Source organism: Melitaea cinxia, chromosome 1 (genome assembly GCF_905220565.1).
Source record: "Melitaea cinxia chromosome 1, ilMelCinx1.1, whole genome shotgun sequence".
In the NCBI taxonomy this organism is placed as follows: domain Eukaryota; kingdom Metazoa; phylum Arthropoda; class Insecta; order Lepidoptera; family Nymphalidae; genus Melitaea; species Melitaea cinxia.
In genome coordinates this window covers 9567839-9586482 of record NC_059394.1, presented here as the reverse complement: position 1 = coordinate 9586482, position 18644 = coordinate 9567839, and the positions used below count along the sequence as shown (strand labels likewise).

Here is an 18644-nt window from a genome sequence, read left to right as displayed (position 1 = left end):
GTCATACCCTGCAGCCTTACCTAATCTCATACTTTTCAGCGCTTTCACTATTTCATCCATGCTTATCTCACTTTCATCGACATTTATACTACTCTCAATGGAAGGTGCTGGATGTTGTACCTGCACTTCCTCTCTTTCAAACACACTTTCAAAATACTCTTTCCATCTCTTTAACACACATTCTTCTCCATTTATAACGCTCCCATCTTGACTCCTGATTGTGCTCAGCTCCGAGGGAGAAATTTTTCCTCTGGCTGTTTTGATGGATTTCCAGAAAAACTTAATGTTTGACTGGAAATCTTCAGTGAGCCTCCTATCAAAATCATCCTTTCGTTCTTCTTTCTTTCTAGACACAACTTCTTTCGCTACTGATTTCAATCTTTTATACTTCGTTCTTGCTTCCTTTACCTCGTCATCCGTTGCCTTTTGAACCTTTTGGTTAGCTTTTGTTGCTAACCAATCCAACCACGCTTTCTTCTTTTCTTGCACAGCCTTTTGTACATCTTTATCCATCCACACATTATAGTTCTTTCTTCCTTTCCTTCTTTTAGCTACCCCGCACACCTCAATAGCACTATTCACGACCCCTTTCTTAAAAGTCTCCCACAAATTCTCAATCACACCTATCTCTTCTATGCCTTTAAAACTTTCTTTCAGTTTCTCTACATACTCATCTTTCTTTTCTTTTCCTTGTAGGTTTTCCACTTTTATTCTGGCTAAAACACTCGTAGGCTCGGCCCCTCGGTGGCGCCATCGTTTAAAGAGGCCACGTATTCGGGCTATGACCAGGAAGTGGTCTGTGTCGAGACCAACACCGCGGTATGCCCGAGTGTCAAGCACTTTCTTTCTCAGTCTTTCATCCACAATTACAAAATCAATCATACTTCTAGACTCACCCTCATCGCTTGTATACAAATGGATCTTTTTGTGTTCAAACATTGTGTTGACCACGCAAAGATTCCATTCCAAGCATACTTCAAGCAGACTTCTCCCATTGTCATTCACTCTTTCGTCCCCAAACGTACCCAGAACTCTTTCATACCCATCACGCTTTACTCCAACCCACCCATTAAAGTCCCCTAACATTACGATCCGTTCATTTTCTCCGCATTTATTCAAGACCTCTCTCATGCTATCCCAAAATTCCTCTCTCTCTTGTTGGTCTTTTAATGACCCACCTCCGCGCAGATCCGTCGGTGCATAGACCCCAAGGATAAACAAGCGAGTGAGTCCGACTTTCAACCTAATCCAGAGGAGTCTTGGGCTTACACATTCATGCTCCATCACACATTCAACCATTCGAGAGGAAAGGATCACACCAACTCCCTGACAGGCTCGGCTGGTTTGGGGGACTCCCGACCAGTATGCCGTGTAGGGTCCATGTACCGTGGTGTCACACCCTTTCCTCTTGGTTTCATTCACGCACAAAATATCTATGAATCTTTCATCCATCATCTGACATACTTCATCTACCTTACCATCCATTCCTCCTCTTACATTCAACGTAGCAAAGCGGCTCTCCATGGGCCGCTTTTCGCCCCCGCGAGAAACGAGACGTGATGGGTGGCGAACCACACCGCCGCCGTTTTTGTGAATAAAATTTTTTCGGTTATCCATTGCGTTCCCACGAGTAGCTAGGGAAAAGTTTGTCCACCCTGGCAGAGCCCCGCATGCCAGGGTAAGGCTGGCCTTATTCTGGGTCGCCCGGTCCCAGGGCAATATGGCACGCTTACGACTAGGCTTGCCCCTAGCCATGCATCCATCCGCGCGGCAGACGTTGGATTGGCGGGGAGGGTAGGAATAGGGAAAGGGAAGGGATAGGTGGTGTGAACAAGGAAGATTGGTAAGTTAGAGTGGGAAAATAGGAAATGTAGGATATTACCACCCAGGAGTGCAAGGGATAGGGCAGTAATAGCTAGGGAAGCCGGGGTCGCATACCCGTATACCATACCACAACTACCGGACAGGTAAGTTGGGACGAGTATCCCATGACTGAAAAAGTAATTGGTCTCGATAAAATTTATATGTGACCACGTGATAAACATCAGCTTTCGATTATATCAAATCGCAACAATTTAATCGCAAATAATGCATTATTTTAGAACAAATTTGGTTAGCATAAAAAAGGCTATAACCTTGAGTGAGTCAACCTTAAAAGATAGACATATGCTGTCGCAGACTTTTTTTAGAACTTTTAAAGAGGATCAATTTGTCATACATGATTTTTGCGAAAATGTTTTCACAGCGCACGCAGCGGAAGCTCTCAAAAGGAAAAAAGAACCCCCGATTTTGAAACATTTTTGATTCGTGCTCCGCTCCTTTTGGTTTTAGCGTGATGATATATAGACTATAACCTTCCTCGATAAATGGGCTATCTAACGCTAAAATAATTTTTCAAATCGGACCAGTAGTTTCTGAGATTAGCGCGTTCAAACAAACAAACAAACAAACTCTTCAGCTTTATAATAGAAATTTTTGTTCATTGAAATCTCTATTTTTGATGGTGTAAAAAAGTGTACATCACTATTGTATATGCTTACATTAGAGCTTTCCTTAGAATGCCAGTTACAGATCCAGCTCTCTTACTCTTGCGTGTCAACACGAGGTGCTCGAAATTGAAAAGTTCGTGAAACGCATCCTTATTTAATATATAAATATACAGGAACCGGGCTTACGTCGTCACATGTAAAGATCTAAGAGCCCTCCCGCATAGACTTAAAATTCTAATAAAAATCGATTTTAATTTTTTAAGCAGTCAAGCCGCATGGTTGATTAAGCCCCGCTCGTCCTACACGGTGAAAGAGGCCTATGCTCAGCAGTGGGATGTTATAGGGTCAATCAATCAATTTCATAGGTATACTTTTTTACATTTCATTATGAACTTCTCTATAGAAATAAAAAAGGAAAATTAAGATATCCTGATAAGATCAACTGGAAATGTTGTCAGATTGCAACAAGCTACATATATACTAATCTGTGGATTGCAATCCTAGATGTTGAAGTCATATAATGTGTGCAATAAAATTGAAATAGTTTTTAAATACATATATCACAATGGGATTATTAAATGATAAACATTATCTACTACTTAAGTTTAATCCTTTTTAATCATCTAATAAAAAAAAGTTGATATAGAAAAACTTAAGTAGTAATTGGATATTATATACTTTTTAAGATTATGTTAATTATATATTTTACTGTTAATACGAAAAATTAATTATTATGCATAACATGCATCTTTTGATAATTTTACCGTTTTATAATAAGACTGGCATTTAGTTTCGTCACTTAGTTATGCAATAATATACATAATATATAAACCTTATAATCTTCTTCAACATACTGACTAACGTAAAAGAATACATTTTTCCAATCAGCTAGTAGATGCAGAGATTAGAGCGGCCGTTCAAAAACAAATAAAACAACAAAGTCTTGTTAAGCACAATCTATGAATCACCCAACGAAATTACAAAATGCAGTTATAAGATGGTAAAATCCGACAAGTTAATTTTACAGTTGCTGAAAAATTAGAACTTTGTATATTATATATTTATGTATATTGTAAATACAAGAATGAAAGGTAACGGAAAATTAAAAGACGATTACAATTTTTTTATAAAAAAGTGAAAGTGAATCATTTCAGGAAACCAGTATATAGTGTTTTAAACAAAAATGATCAAATTCATCTTATTATATATAATGTGCTACATGTTAAAATAAGCTAGTAAAATATACAGTTAAATTGAAGCAAGTATTATTTTACATTAATTAATTGACAATTATTACATACTATCGTTAAAAAATGGAAAATAAATTAAAAATTTTTACTTTTTAAAATCTTTTGTACAAATATATAAAAGAAATTCTTCAATGTAAAATAAATAATTGATTTTATTTAAATAAATGCAAGACACAACCAATGTTTAATTATAACAACATTTTTATTATTTACTTATCTTAGGTAAAAAAATGTATAAAATATATTCAAAATTATATTAATACTTTGTTAAGGAACTTTTTTAATTTAGTACATTGTCTAGGAAGATAAAATAATAATAGCCAAAAAAAATTACAAATCAAAGACCTACCTAGTTTGTGACATTGAATTACTTTTTTTTGAATACTTGTTTGGTGGGTAGTTAGCAATGTGAGAGATATCACAGGCTAGTATATTTTTCTTGTTATCTGATAATATTTTTTTACTTTGTTATGATTTGTTTATTTCGTCTCAGCTCTGCTGCTGATGAATCAATCTCACTTAAAATTTTTTACAAACAAGATACCTAGTGGGACTCTGAATGCACAGATGTTCACAGTTCACAGTATTCGAAAACGCAAAGCTGCTGGGGATTCCTCTTTCCGATTTATCGAAGTTTTATTAGCTAAATCTACAGAGGACAAGTACTCCGTTTAAGCGCTTAGTTATTTGTGGGCTCGATTTTCCGCATTTAGACTCAATGTTGGTCCATTATGCGTGAGAAGAGGGCTGACTAGTGCAGCCAGCCCAGCTCCTTCCAGAAGCTCAGAAGCCTCCTGGGGCGTTCACAGGCTTTTCGGAGTGTCCTTATTTCCCTAAGGATGGTTGCCAGATGTATGGCCACACTGAATCTTCCACCCAGAAATTAGATCTTCTTCACTTTAGAAAAAATATTATTACTTTATTTAATTACTTTCTTCTTAAACAAACTATTTTCCATCCTTGATGATCTTAAGGATTCTTCGTCTGATATTGATCAATGGTATCCCATACTTCATCATTATAAAATTTCCTACTTCTGTTAAACTATATCCTTTTTGATTGAATTTCTTGACCCTCTCTTAAATCTATGTAGACAGTTTTTATGTGACAGATGCCTTATTGTGTGTAAAGATGCCATTAGGCTTTCTGTGATAGATATAATAAGTGCTTTCCCCATGACTTTAACGACTAGTAGTTTGATCAAGCAATGTTTGGATAAATCCTGGGATGGACTATGGCAATCCTCAAGGCTAGTTAAAGGTAGATACTGTGGCAATATTTAGCCCTATATTCATGTCAAGCCATGGTTTTATAAATACTCCGATTTAGGTAAAATAACTACGTCGATAATTATTCACATATAATTAGGTTTCTCCTTTTCTTGGCTAAATTGAACATTCGTGACAGTTCCTTATGTGACTGTGATTTGAAGGAAGGTTCTCTCGATTATTTTCCTTATTTCAATTAACCACACCTAAAATCACTGTTGTACTCTCAAAGCCAGATTCTGTCTATGAACTTTTATAATTTACTTATAGTACTTGTCATTGACAAACTCATCGGCAAAAAGCTGATGGAGTCATAGTCTATAAAGAAGAAGAAGAGGACTTGTCATATTTTTTATACATTTGAGGTGAAATCTGAGCAAATTTTTTTTAAGTCATAATCAAGTTTGTTACTTCAGTATAGATTAGATTTTAAAAGTAATATATGTTTAATAACTTGTTTCGAATGTCACAAACATGGCGGAGGTAATGGCATGTTGATTAACTTGCATACTTCTAAAAGGAAATTCTTTAAAATGAGCATTTGGTTATCTTTTGACCCATTCAATGTTATAGTAGGGATGAATGTAGGTTTCAGTATATTAGTATCATCTCCATGTTTCTTTAGTAAAGCTGACCCGTTTGCATTAACTGCACAATTTGTTATTGGATCTGGATCAATTTTCATTATTTTAGCACACTAAAAAAAGAAAAAAAAAGTCAATTAGTTTTAAAATAAGAAAACAGATTAATTTTTTATTACATTTTATGTTTTTTCTCTTTTGTATAATATATATAATAATATACATATTGTTATATTTTTTATTACTAATTTCAGACTACTATACAAATTTAGATATTCTTATTCTGAATGTGGTATGTAGTCTAAAACTTGTAGTACTTAGTGTAGCTTTCTACAACCAGTAAAATGTTTAGTATTCTGAACTCAATTTAAGTAAAAAATACTTCAGTTATGTATAAAGTAAAGCTTTAGAGTTTGTGTAAAATATGTTAATGTCACAAACATTAAAACAGATTGTTAAAATTTATAATTTTACATCAAAGCCAAGAAGTAATGCTTAAAATTTGATAGCTTACCCGTGAAAGAGCCTCATCAGCGTCCATGTTATCTTCTATCATACACTCTGTCATCTTAACGGAGGCAAACATATTCTTCAAGTAATCAATTGCACAGGCATGTATTTTATTTGCATAGCACTCTTCGGCTCCATGTTGACACTTAAAATAGAACTGTCCATTTTCTTTTCTGGTCTGTTTAATATAAAAATTTATGTTAAGACTTGTTAGTCATATATAACAAATCCCTTAAATAATTTACAATTTAGTATGATTACAATTCATTAATACTTATACTTACACTTGCTTTACCATAAGGAACTAAGGCAACATCTATGAATTCAGATAGTTTTTCTGTTACAGGCAGTAGATGTCTCATAAAGAAATGTTTTGAGTCAGGGCAAAGAGCTTCATAGTAAACTCTTATTTTAACTTTATCTTGCTTGTGTTTGTTATACTTATCATCTTCCAGTTCCACTAAACTACCCTGAAATAAAGAAAATTGTTCTTCGACATCTACTACAATTTTGAAAATAATGATAACCCTTAAAATAATGCTGACAAGCAGAACTCACCTCTATTAACTGGCTACTTGATTTAGCTGGTAACAATAACCGAAAACACTGCCAAATGATTAATGCTAACATTATTAAAACTATCAATCTATATCGATTACACGAATAAAAAGCCATCTTTTAAAATGCTTATTACTGTGTACAAAATTATATCGACATTATAGCCTCAATATATGCTTCTTGTACGGTATAAATTACACTAATAAAATGTAATAGATATAGAATATAGATAGGAGAAAACTGCTACTACCAGTTTTACAGTGTAGTTAAAATATGTACCTATAATTACTTTAGTACATAATAGTTAGGTACTTTTTACTTCTGAGTTCTGTGATTCATGTCAATTACTTACTGACGTTGTCAAATACGTCACTGTCAGATAAAACAAAGATATCAAATCTTTTTTTTATACATAATATCTCAGACTAAGAATCAGCTTTGTCCGAGCCCAATCCGAGCCCATGGTCAGAGCATATTATTTACAATTCACAACTTAAGAACTAAGGCTGTGTTCCGATATGCACTGCGACCACTTTAGAGTGTGACGTCAACTTAGTCTACTGTAAAGCCGTTCCTATATAGCCAACTAACTGGTTACTATTTAAAACGGAACGCAACCGTATACTGTCAGCTGCATTTTTTGACGCAGCATTCATAAATGAGAAAGTTTTATAGTTCAATAAAAAAAATTTTGTAGTATTATCAACTATAAAATATTTTAATTAATAGTAATTGTAAATTTAATTTATAATATAATAAAATTAAGTAGTTTTTCTTTAAAAAGTATATATATATATAGTTTTTCATTGCTCAACTTTGTGTATAAGTTAATGTACAGATGTGTAGGGTAAAATTTAGGATTTTTTTAAATTAATATACACAATGGCAAATTTACGTGTTTCTTTTGCACGATCGAAAATTTCCTGCATAACTCAGCTCGTATTAAACGTTTTGAACACAGTCTAATATGATTATTTTTTGCAATTCTTCCGATGTTTTATTTATTAATCTAAACTAATTACAGAACTTTATAATTTTACTAGCTGACCCCGCAAACGTTGTTTTGCCATATATCTTATTTACCCCCTTATTCCCCATAAACAGATGTGTAAATACACATCTTGTTATAATTAATATTTTATGACGTTACGAGTAATAGAAAACATTTTGTAAACTTTGATAGGTGATTGTTAGCCTCATAAAGTGTATGTAATAGTGATTTAAGTGTTTGACTTAGGTATATTGTTATACATTTATTGTACTATTGTTTCATTAAATAAATAAAAAATCTCTCATTCGATTCGGAAAAAACGCAACGATCAATTCTCGGGAATCCACGTTGAATTAAGTATAACTCTAATCCATGCGAAATATTCACTCACTACCCCCACAGTTGCATGTTTTCACCATGCCGCCATATTGCGAGCACACAGCTGACACCTGGACAGCGCTCAATTCGCCCAAATAAGCGTTCCACCTATAAAATTCACCCACAACGCCCGCGGCGTTTTTGCGTTAGTGGAACGGTAATTTCAGCGGTCGTGGGCGTTGGCGTTGTGGGCCTTAGGTGAAACGCGCCCATAATAGGCAATGACTTATACTTTGTGTATACTAGCATCGTGCGTAGGCGTGTAGTAATCGCGCAATAAAAAAGTTATTGATATTAATACATTGAGTATTCCAATCAACATAGTACTGCGGCTGCTGTCGGCTTTTTAAATTCCAAGGTGATAGTGGAACTGTATTATCCCTTAGTCGCCTCTTACAAAACCCGCGGGAAGAGAGGGAGTGGCTATATTCTTTACTGCCGTAACCACACAGCATATATATATATATATATATATATATATATATATAAACACTTACAGGTGTCAGTACAGTACTTCCGTTCGTGGAATTGAAGAGAGAACGGGAATAACCAAAAGCACAGCACATCGTATTTTACAAAGAGCTGAAATGCACCCGTTCAGCCAACAAATTTTGAAAATTTTAAATTCATAGTTTCACAAATAGTCTTAATTCTAGAAAATTTGGGGCAATTGTCTCATTATTTTTAATTGTGGTTCTAGAAATGTTATATAAGGTTACGGTTTCAAAGTTTAAATGAACAAAAATAATAAAAATTAACCACAATAACCGAAAAATGGTTACAGTTTGACCAAATTTCTAAGTTTTTCTTAAATGCCCATAATTTTCAAACTGCTTAGGGTAGATTTTTAACCGACTTCCAAAAAAGGAGGAGGTTCTCAATTCGACTGTATTTTTTTTTTTTTTTTATGTATGTTACATCAGAACTTTTGACCGGGTGGACCGATTTCGACAAATTTTGTTTTAATGGAAAGGTGGCGTGTGCCAATTGGTCCCATTTAAATTTATTTGAGATCTAACAACTACTTTTCGAGTTATATCTTCTTTTTTTGTTGGAAAGGGGATATCCCTAGTTTGGTACCATGATAAGGAAACCAGGATCTGATGATGGGATCCTAGAGAAATCGAGGGAAACTCTCGAAAATTCGCAATAACTTTTTACTGGGTGTACCGATTTTGGTAATTTTTAATTTAATCGAAAGCTGATATTTAACATGTGGTCACATATAAATTTTATCAAGATCTGATAAATACTTTTTGAGTTATCTTTGATAACGCGTAGTTACTTGACTATTTTTTCGTCGATCTACGTTGTATTACTCGTCGATGTGATTGAAGTCGGTTTTTTTTCGTTTGCGAGCAAACACAATTATTTCTCTGATTTTTCTCATGATGGTTACAATCAAACCTATCACCCCGTTTCGGCTTGACGTTGAGTTTTGGGACATCCTTTATATACATTAGCTGTGCTCGCGACTTCGTCCGCGTGGAATTTAACAAAACAGTTATTGTTCAGTTTGCAGAGCTATACAATAAATAAATATACAAATAAATAAAATAGGAGTCTCTATTTGTAATATTAAAATAACCGCTTTTTATCAAATTATGATTATGCATGTAAGTTTGTTCTTCAATAGGTATATCTTTAATTTTCAATAATTAAGTAGATTATATTATGTAAAACATTGTATAGGTCTATGTGAATTATTTGTCTCCGCCAAATGCTTTTTTGTTATCGCTCTTATGAAGAACTTCAATAAATGACTAAAAAATAATATTATATTTTAACTAAATTAAAAAAAAACTGACAGCCCTACGTGCTGTAGAGTTCAACATGTGGTGCCGTCTTGTTGTCAAACATCAAAGGCGTTGGTTTACTGTATTTATTTGTACACTGTGATGATACTTGAAATAATTGTGTTTGTTCGCAAACGAAAAAACCGACTTCAATTACATGGACAAGTGCAATACAATCGCACTTAAATCACAAAACACGAAAAATAGCGATGAACACTTCCAGTGATTCATTACTGACAAAGGGGTAGGTATAATTTGACAAATATCTATTTTCACGAATTTTGTACTTAAGTTATATTCCTTTGCAAAATTACACCAAAACATTCTCTATTTTTTTTTTTTTTGATATTGCTCACTTTAAAAATCACAGAAATAACTCGAATAATAACTCGACTTGCCTAGCTCATCACAGGAGGTACAGAGATAATTATGTGTAAAATTTTGTGTAAAAGATTGTTTTCTGATAACAAACTACGCAATTATTTAATATATTTATATTGATTTTCATTCAGTAAGTTGTAAGGTATTAAATTTTTCTATATCATAAAAGCCAGCCTTGACTTGTCGACCACCGAAAAATCTTCCATTTAAATCTACAACTGCTTTAATCGCACTTTCGATTCTCTTAAATTCTACAAAAATTCTGACAGCTTCGTCATGGGGAACATTTGGCATCTCAAATATTAACACCTTCACAACTTCACCATATTTTGTATTACATTCGTCTTTGACTTCGGGTTCTAATTCCTCATCTACGTCGCCTGGACCCACCATATTCTGAAAGTATTTACAATAGTAAAAATAATATGTAATAGTATAATGTGATAGTATTTTAAATTATTCTTGACACTTTAATGACCATTCTCAATAACCTATCTAAAGTTAAATTATGGATGATAGATATTGCCAAAATCTCTCATTAGTTAAAAGGTTTAACAATAGTTTTATTTAAAATAATAGCGTTATTTATTTCCAAACGATAATGAGATGTGAAATGTAATTTTTTTTATAACCTAACATGTTTGTTCTGCACAGAATTTTTATTACCACGATAACGGTAACAGCCTAATTTTAGATAGATTATTGAGACTGGCCATTAGTGTATAAACAACACTTACTCTTAATAGAACAACCTTACTAGGTGATTTCATAATTTCTGTGATTGAAGGTTCTTGTTTTAGTTGGCCTGAATTTGAATTAGGTGAATCTGTAAATACAAAATTCTGTTATATTATAATACTATAAAAATATATACTAATAGGTTTAAATCTTATTGTCATAAAAATTAATATATTTTAAAAAATAAAACCACTTTTATTCCACCTTTATTGTATTTCAATTCTTCATCTCAGCTAAGTAGACAAATATACATATATTACCTTGCCCTGGAAGTGATGACATAAGGAAACTGGGTGGTGGCATAGAACTGCTATCTTTTTCATGAATAATGCGACCACCTCTCTTAGATGTTTTCTCCACTTGTAAGGCCACAGACATTCCTTGTTCTTTTTTACCTAATCCTTGACCTTCCTATATAATTCAATTTTATTTATTTATTTATTTAAGCATACTAACAATATACATATTTTTACATTGTTATAATAAGCAAATTAGGTATACAGTAAGGTCCTTAATACATATATCAATAACTAGCATGCATAACATTCAATTTTTTTTTTCAGCTTGCATAACACAAAATAAAACTATTAATTACTTAAAAAAAGGATTACAAGTAGAACATAAAAAAGGTTTACAAAAGAGAATATTAAAAAAGAAAAAAAAAAAACTATATTATTTGTGAAAATGAGCAATAAGTTTCTTTTTAAATGCATTATAATGATCACCAAATATGTCAATGCCTGGTAAATCTTTTGCAATTTTGTTATAATTCAAACACAGTTTAACCACGGGCGCCTGATTTCCCATATGAGTTTTTGATTTTGGAATATAAAAGATGTTATGGATTTTATTTCTTGGGTACCTACGTGGGACTGAAAGAGATATACGCTCAGCCAAGCTGCTACAATGTACATCATGATGGAGAATTTTATATAAAAAGCATAGCTCGAGAAGTGCGCGCCTGTCCCGAAGGCTCATCATCCCAAACCAAGCCAATCGTTGATTGTATGGCTGTCTGTGTGAGATGCCACTGGCAGAAAAAGCAAGATACCTCGTAAAAGTACGTTGTATACTTTCTACGCGCTGTGAGTGCACAATATAGGTGGGGTTCCAAACAACACTAGCATATTCGAGAAGGCTGCGAACCAAGGCATTATACAAAACAATTTTTGTAGACCAAGAGAAACCGTTGGTATTACGTCTAATAAAACCTAGCAAACGAGCCGCTTTCGTAACCACTTTGTCAATGTGGGATCTAAATGTCAATTTCTTATCAATAATGACTCCCAAATCTCTAATTTCCGCCACTTCCTGAAGTGATTTATTACCAATTAAGTAGCTTGAAACAAGCGGTTTTTTTTTCCTTGTGTATTTGATAAAGAAACATTTGTTAACATTGAGAGTCATGTTATTGGTATAGCACCATGTGGAAATAGCATTAAGATCTTCCTGAACTAAACTTGCATCTACATTATTATTTATTGTTTTATAAATTTTTAAATCGTCAGCGAACAAAGAAATTTTGCAATGTTTTATTTTACTCGTAATATCGTTAATAAACACCAGAAATAAGAGTGGTCCCAAATGTGAACCTTGTGGTACACCGGAATTTGCCAAATATGTACCAGACTCAAAGCCATTGATAGCAACACTTTGGGGCCGCTTGCTTAAATACGACTCAAACCATTTTAATAAAGCACTCTCAATCCCATACTGACCCAGCTTTTGGATTAGCAAAACATGATCGACTTTGTCAAAAGCACTGCTGAAGTCAGTATAAATTGCATCAACCTCCTGTCCACTATCAATCGCGCGCGACAAATCAGAGATAAATACTGATAAATTGGTTTGAACAGAAAGACCCCTCCTAAAACCATGCTGTGCACCTGTAAGAAAACGTTCAAAATGGTTCGATATTACCGGATATAATATCTTTTCGAATAGCTTTGCAAAGCACGAGAGAATCGATATTGGACGATAATTCTGTATATCCATGCGATCACCTTTTTTGTGTACGGGAACAATTCTCGCCTTTTTCCACTCTTCAGGGAAAACTCCCTCCCTTAACGATCGATTTAAAATAAGGGTTAGTGGAAAAGCAATAGCTGAACTACACCGCTTGATGAAAAGAGGAGGAAGATTATCCGGACCAGCACCTTTTTGTATATCCAGAGATTTTATTACTTTTAATACTTCATTTTCGTTAAACTTTATTTTACCTATATATGGGATGTTAGGATTAGAAAATCTAAAAATTTTTTCAAATTTATAAAAAATAAGTAATTACTTAGTAGAATATGCATTTATCATTTACAGCTTCAATCTGTAATATCCCACTGCTGGGCATAGGCCTCTTTTCCCATGTAGAAGGATCAGAGCTTAACCCACTATGCTGCTCCAATGCAGGTTAGTGGGTATAATCCCTACTGTGAGTAACAATCACTGTCTGGTGTACATGATAACAACCGTCCTGGTTGTGACAGCTGAACGTGCTCTCCAAGGCACGTTGGTGAAACCCACAAGGACTAACTATCAGATCAAATATAATATTTGTATAAGCACAAATATCCACTTCGAGCGGAAATCGAACTTGCGACCCACGGACCATTACACCAAAGTGGTCGTCATTTGATTGACTTAAAATAATAACTAATAAAGTTCACTAATAATAAACTACTTGAATAATAAATCTAGTAACTTAACAATTAATTAAATGTATTACCTTGAAACCATATTTTGCCATAATTTTCGCTGCTACAGAACTTGCACCATATCCACCAATTGAAAACCCTTGATTGGGTATAGGAGAAGGAGCTGCCGGTGGAGGTGAAAGAGACTCCATAGTAAGTGATGGAGGTGGTGCAATAGCTACACCTGTGGCTCGTTTTGATATTTCCTCAGCTTCTTCCTCTTCTGGTTGCTATAATTTTTAAAATATAAAAGTTAAGCATTTTACTTATAATGTTATAGAGATTATGTAATAATTTTACACATACCCACAATTAATTATAGTACAATAGCTAAAAAAGTGATAAGTGCTTTACTACAGTGGGTAGTCAAGTTAACAACATGAGATTGATGCCAAATGATATAGTTATTTATCATTTCAATATATTAATAGAAACCATAAAAAGCATAATACCATAGGTACAAGAGTTTTTTCAGGAATAACATCTTCCTCATCGCCAAATCTTGATTTACGTTTTCTTTCTGATCTATCACTTCTTTCATTGCCATCAAGATTTAATCTCTTTGCTTGCATTTCTTTAAATTAGAAAAAAAACTAAATTAATATTAATTATATTACATAAACAACAAATCTGTTATCTTTTAAAATAGAGTATTTCTTACCTTTGGCAACTTTTTCATAATCATTTGGCCACATAGGATCATACTCATTAGCAACATTCCAATCAAAGTCACGAACATTCAATGAGGCTGTAAATGTCTTAGCTTGTATTTTTGGGCTGTTAGAATTTGTTTCATCGTCATCCCTTTTACTTTTTAAATCAATAACAGGTGTTAAAACCTATATTTAAAAAAAATCAATATGTAAATTTTAAGCAACTCTGGTGAGTCTAGGCACGTTTGTGGGTCAGAGTTCCACTCGGAATGGATTTTTAATTTTTTTTTATATAATAGCATCAGCAACCAAGCGTATGGCTCACCTGATGGTAAGCGATTACCATAGCTTGTAGACGTCTGCAAAACCAAAAACATCGCAAGCGCGTTGCCGACCCCATCCCCAAATCTCCCTGCAGCTCTGGGGCACCTTACTCACCAACAGGAACACAACACTGTTTGAAACTATAAAATATTTCTTTTTGGTTTGGTTTGGGTCCGGTTGAAGTAGTGTGGTGGATTAAGCTCCAATTCTTCTCCTAAATTGAGTAAGAAGCTTATGCCCAGCAGTAGGATTTTATAGGCTGAATTGTAAAACATACTAATTTGTACTACAAAATATCAAAAGATGGAAATAATGATACCTGGTTCGATCTACGTAATGCTTCTCTTTTAGGTTGTGTTACTGCAGCCTTCTTAAGTTGTAATTGAGATTGTAAAAGTTTAATTCCTGAGGACCATTCTGCCACTTTCTCAGTAGTCCGAGATTTTATTGTGTCAAGATCGTCATATAAAGACATCTTAAATAATATCTAAAAACTCCTGTGACCACAACTAATCAATATTAATTAACATTTAAAATTAAAAGGTTTATTAACTTAACCAAACACTGGTATTTGTTGTTAACTTTTTTGACAAATTTATTTGATTTTGACACTAGGGAGTTTTGTTATAATTGCCAATGTCTATGGCTAATTGGCTACATTACACATAACGCCCGCAACGTTATCGACAACCAAATGGTATATCTTATACTATTAAACGAGCAATTCTTGTATATATATATATATATAGAATCTGAATCTCGGAAACGGCTCCAACGATTTTCATAAAATTTAGTATTTAGGGGGTTTCGGGGGAGATAAATCTATGTAGCTAGGATTCATTTTCAGGAAATGTCGTTTTATCCCTGTTTTTAGGAATTGAAAAAAATATCGTTAGAATACGAAGGTAAATTTCGCATAAGTCAATGTAGTTGAAATAGCTCGGTGGGAAATCGGCCGCTCGGGATCAACCGAGAAGATCATGGTTCAAATCCACATGTCCCGGATCAATTATTTTTTCTTTTTCTTTTTCTAATTGCACTCGTTATTTTTTATTTAAATAGACTGTTCTTATTTTTTATTACTGACTATTCGTATTTATACTTTATGATTTCCAAAAAACACGATTTACTAAAAATACCGAGCTTAGCTCGGTCACCCGGGTACTAAACATAAAGTAAAAAGCCTCAAAACAAATTAAAAACATCAAGGAATTCGACCACGAGGCACGACTGCTAAAATTGTCGCTCCACTACCTACCTACCAGAATACATCCACATATTAGGTACCTATAAACAAAATACGTATCTCAATTTATAGTTAAATATTTATAAACCTACTTTTTGTCTTTTTTACGTGATATTTTTGTGAAATTACCCATACTATCTTGCCACTATAGTATAAATTTTTTTAAGTTATACTTCTTTTGGCACGTTAGGGAAAAATTATGAGAATAAATTTTTACGATGCGCGTGCACCTCGTCATGAAAAAACCGACACCCTGACATGTGTGCTGTGTGGCTACGGCACTAAAGAATTTAGCCACCCCTTCTCTTCCCGTGGGTGTCGTAAGAGGCGACTAAGGGATAACAAGGTTCCACAACCACCTTGGAACTTAAGAAGCCGACCGATGGCGGGATAACCATCCAACTGCTGGCTTTGAAATACACAGGCCGAAGATGGGCAGCAGCGTCTTCGGTGCGACAAAGCCAGTACTGCGGTCACCAACCCGCCTGCCCAGCGTGGTGACTATGGGCAAAACACATGAGTTCACGTTATTTTTGGCGTAAACTTGTGGAGGCCTATGTCCAGCAGTGGACTGTATAGGCTGTAATGATGATGATGAATGATGACATGTGTACGGTCGGCCAAGAAAGTGGTGTACCAGTTTTGATTTAGTTTCCTTGTCACCGAAAATTACAACAAGGTTCTATATTAAAAGATATTACTGCAAGAGACATATAATAATGACGTAAACCTAATTGATAAGTACGTATACGTCATTGTCGATATACGTCATTATTATACATGACATCTTAAACTCTATTAGGTATAAATAAAATAAAAAAGGACATTAATTTTTACAAAGAAATTGAAATGTTTCCAAACAAAAGTAATGAAAACTATTCAATGAGACAAATTCTATTTGATAAAAAAAAAACTAACAATTGACATTTTATCAAATATATTAAAGTAATTTCTATTATTATTTTCCACTAAATTCGATATATTTTCCGTGTTATTTTTTACTCAACTGCATATAAATATCATCTTCAATGCCAGCCAACTTGACCATTGCCGAAAGGGCACAAATAATTGCCGAATTTAATGAGGGATGCAGTATCAGTGCGATTTCGCGGAATTTGAATATATCGAGACGTTGTGTCCGGTTTTGGATTCGTCGTGAAGGGAGGGAAGTTTGTTGGATCCCAGAAGAAGTGGTCGCCGGCCTGAACTCTTCAATAACGATAGAGAATTCATGAGATGGGAATATGAAATCAATGGTTTTAAGCCGACAAAACATTTTGCGGAGATGTTTGATGTGAGTGCCCAAACAATAAGGAATCATCTACATTACATGGGGTTGCACGACAGGCATTACGCCAAGAATATATTTGTGACGGATGCTCACAGACTTGCTCGTCTGAGCTTCGCTAGAGAGCACTTAAATTTTGATTGGTCTAATACAGTGTTTTGTGATGTTTTCATCTTCATCAACTTGTCCAGTCAGCATGGACGTCTTCAACTTTGGCGATATGATTCAACACGGTATAGGAATGATCATGTAATCCTAAATAGAGAATCAGGTTGAATTTCCGTAAATATTTGGGGCTGGATGAATGGGGATGGTGCAGGAGAATTGTGCTCCCTACCTCCTCGAGTGACGGTTGTAAATTATATCGACGTGCTTCAGAATGCGATGCTACCGACAGTCCGTAATGTTTACCCGGAGAACGAAGTGCCACAACTTGATTTTGTTCAAGATAATTGTGCAATTCATAATGCTAGGATCGTAAGAGCCTGGTTTCGTTTAAATACTGACGTAAGTGTAATTCCGTGGCCCTCGAGGTCACCGGACCTCAACCCGATACAAAATCTTTGGGGCCTTATGGTCCAACGATGGTCGCACCACAATGAAAGAACCACACAAACTATTATTAGTCACTGTAATTCTATTTGGGAGGAAATGCGGGGAACCGATATCTGCTCACAGCTTGTTGGTTCAATGAAGTCTCGTCTTTTAGAGGTTATAGAAATCAATGGCGGTTACACCAGTTTCTAAATTTTAAAATTTTCCAACCTATTCTAAATTTTACCATATGACTATGTTTATGTTTATGTTTTTTATATTAAGTATGTCACAGTGATTGTGAAAATTTTATAAAAAGAAAAATTTATTTTTAGCTTTTCTTTCTGACAATATAATAAAAACTTATCCTGAAATAAACTGTTTTATTGAACGCATATTGTAATTACAAGTTTACAGAAACTGTAGGTATATTTGTGGACTCGCCTTGTGCCTATACAATTTTATGTAACTTGTTGTTTACAATTCTGACCAAGAAGTTCAAACTGAGAGCAGATGTCACGTTACAAACAGTAATAATCGTTATCAATAATTAGATAAAGATGGCAATAGAAGTTGTCAGATCGATCTGCAAGCGAAAGTAATCTTTATCACCTATGAATCTGCAAGCGGCATTCAACGTTAGGATGGTACACTACTTTCTTGGCCGACGGTACATAAGTACACACACTTTTTTATTTAAAACGAGTGTGCTTTAGACCACACTAATGAAGTAAAACTTCTTTCATTGCCCCGTACAGTAATATACAAAATGTAACTGTCTCTTTTTCTATCTTCACTAACTTATATTTCTCTCTGAACTTCCGTTTACCTCGCCCGATCACACTTTTATCACCAACTTACTCTCCAAGTATAGCGTAAGTACAGAAGTTTTTCTTCAATAATATACAAACGTTCTTTCCTTTTCAATGTTCTCTGTCTGTAGAATAAGTAATATAATAAGATTAATAA

At 34.2% G+C, this 18644-nt stretch overlaps 2 protein-coding genes across 2 annotated transcripts; both read right to left on the bottom strand.

Annotated features, from left to right (window-relative positions):
- Window positions 1-5077: 5077 nt before the first annotated feature.
- LOC123656428 (gamma-interferon-inducible lysosomal thiol reductase-like) lies at window positions 5078-6876 on the bottom strand. The gene is made up of 4 exons (XM_045592118.1): window positions 6657-6876; window positions 6383-6568; window positions 6103-6276; window positions 5078-5704 (listed from the first exon to the last, which is right to left on the bottom strand). Exons 1-4 carry the CDS (start codon window positions 6771-6773, stop codon window positions 5474-5476), a joined length of 708 nt encoding a protein of 235 aa, XP_045448074.1. The 5' UTR covers window positions 6774-6876; the 3' UTR covers window positions 5078-5473.
- Window positions 6877-10300: 3424 nt separating this feature from the next.
- Window positions 10301-15221, bottom strand: LOC123656416 (splicing factor 45). The gene is made up of 7 exons (XM_045592108.1): window positions 14927-15221; window positions 14292-14469; window positions 14083-14204; window positions 13663-13860; window positions 11201-11351; window positions 10940-11028; window positions 10301-10598 (listed from the first exon to the last, which is right to left on the bottom strand). The coding sequence occupies exons 1-7, from the start codon at window positions 15080-15082 to the stop codon at window positions 10326-10328; spliced, it is 1167 nt and encodes a 388-aa protein (XP_045448064.1). The 5' UTR covers window positions 15083-15221; the 3' UTR covers window positions 10301-10325.
- Window positions 15222-18644: the final 3423 nt, after the last annotated feature.

Excerpts from the sequence above, each read along its gene's own strand:
- LOC123656428 (XM_045592118.1), bottom strand. The coding sequence starts at position 6,773 with ATGGCTTTTTATTCGTGTAATCGATATAGATTGATAGTTTTAATAATG. Across the intron at positions 6,569-6,656 it reads CAAGTAGCCAGTTAATAGAG|GGTAGTTTAGTGGAACTGGA; the intron begins GTGAGTTCTGCT and ends TCTTTATTTCAG. Across the intron at positions 5,705-6,102 it reads CTGATGAGGCTCTTTCACGG|TGTGCTAAAATAATGAAAAT; the intron begins GTAAGCTATCAA and ends TTCTTTTTTTAG.
- LOC123656416 (XM_045592108.1), bottom strand. The coding sequence starts at position 15,082 with ATGTCTTTATATGACGATCTTGACACAATAAAATCTCGGACTACTGAG. Across the intron at positions 13,861-14,082 it reads AAAAAACTCTTGTACCTATG|CAACCAGAAGAGGAAGAAGC; the intron begins GTATTATGCTTT and ends TAAAAATTATAG. Across the intron at positions 11,029-11,200 it reads GTCATCACTTCCAGGGCAAG|ATTCACCTAATTCAAATTCA; the intron begins GTAATATATGTA and ends TTGTATTTACAG.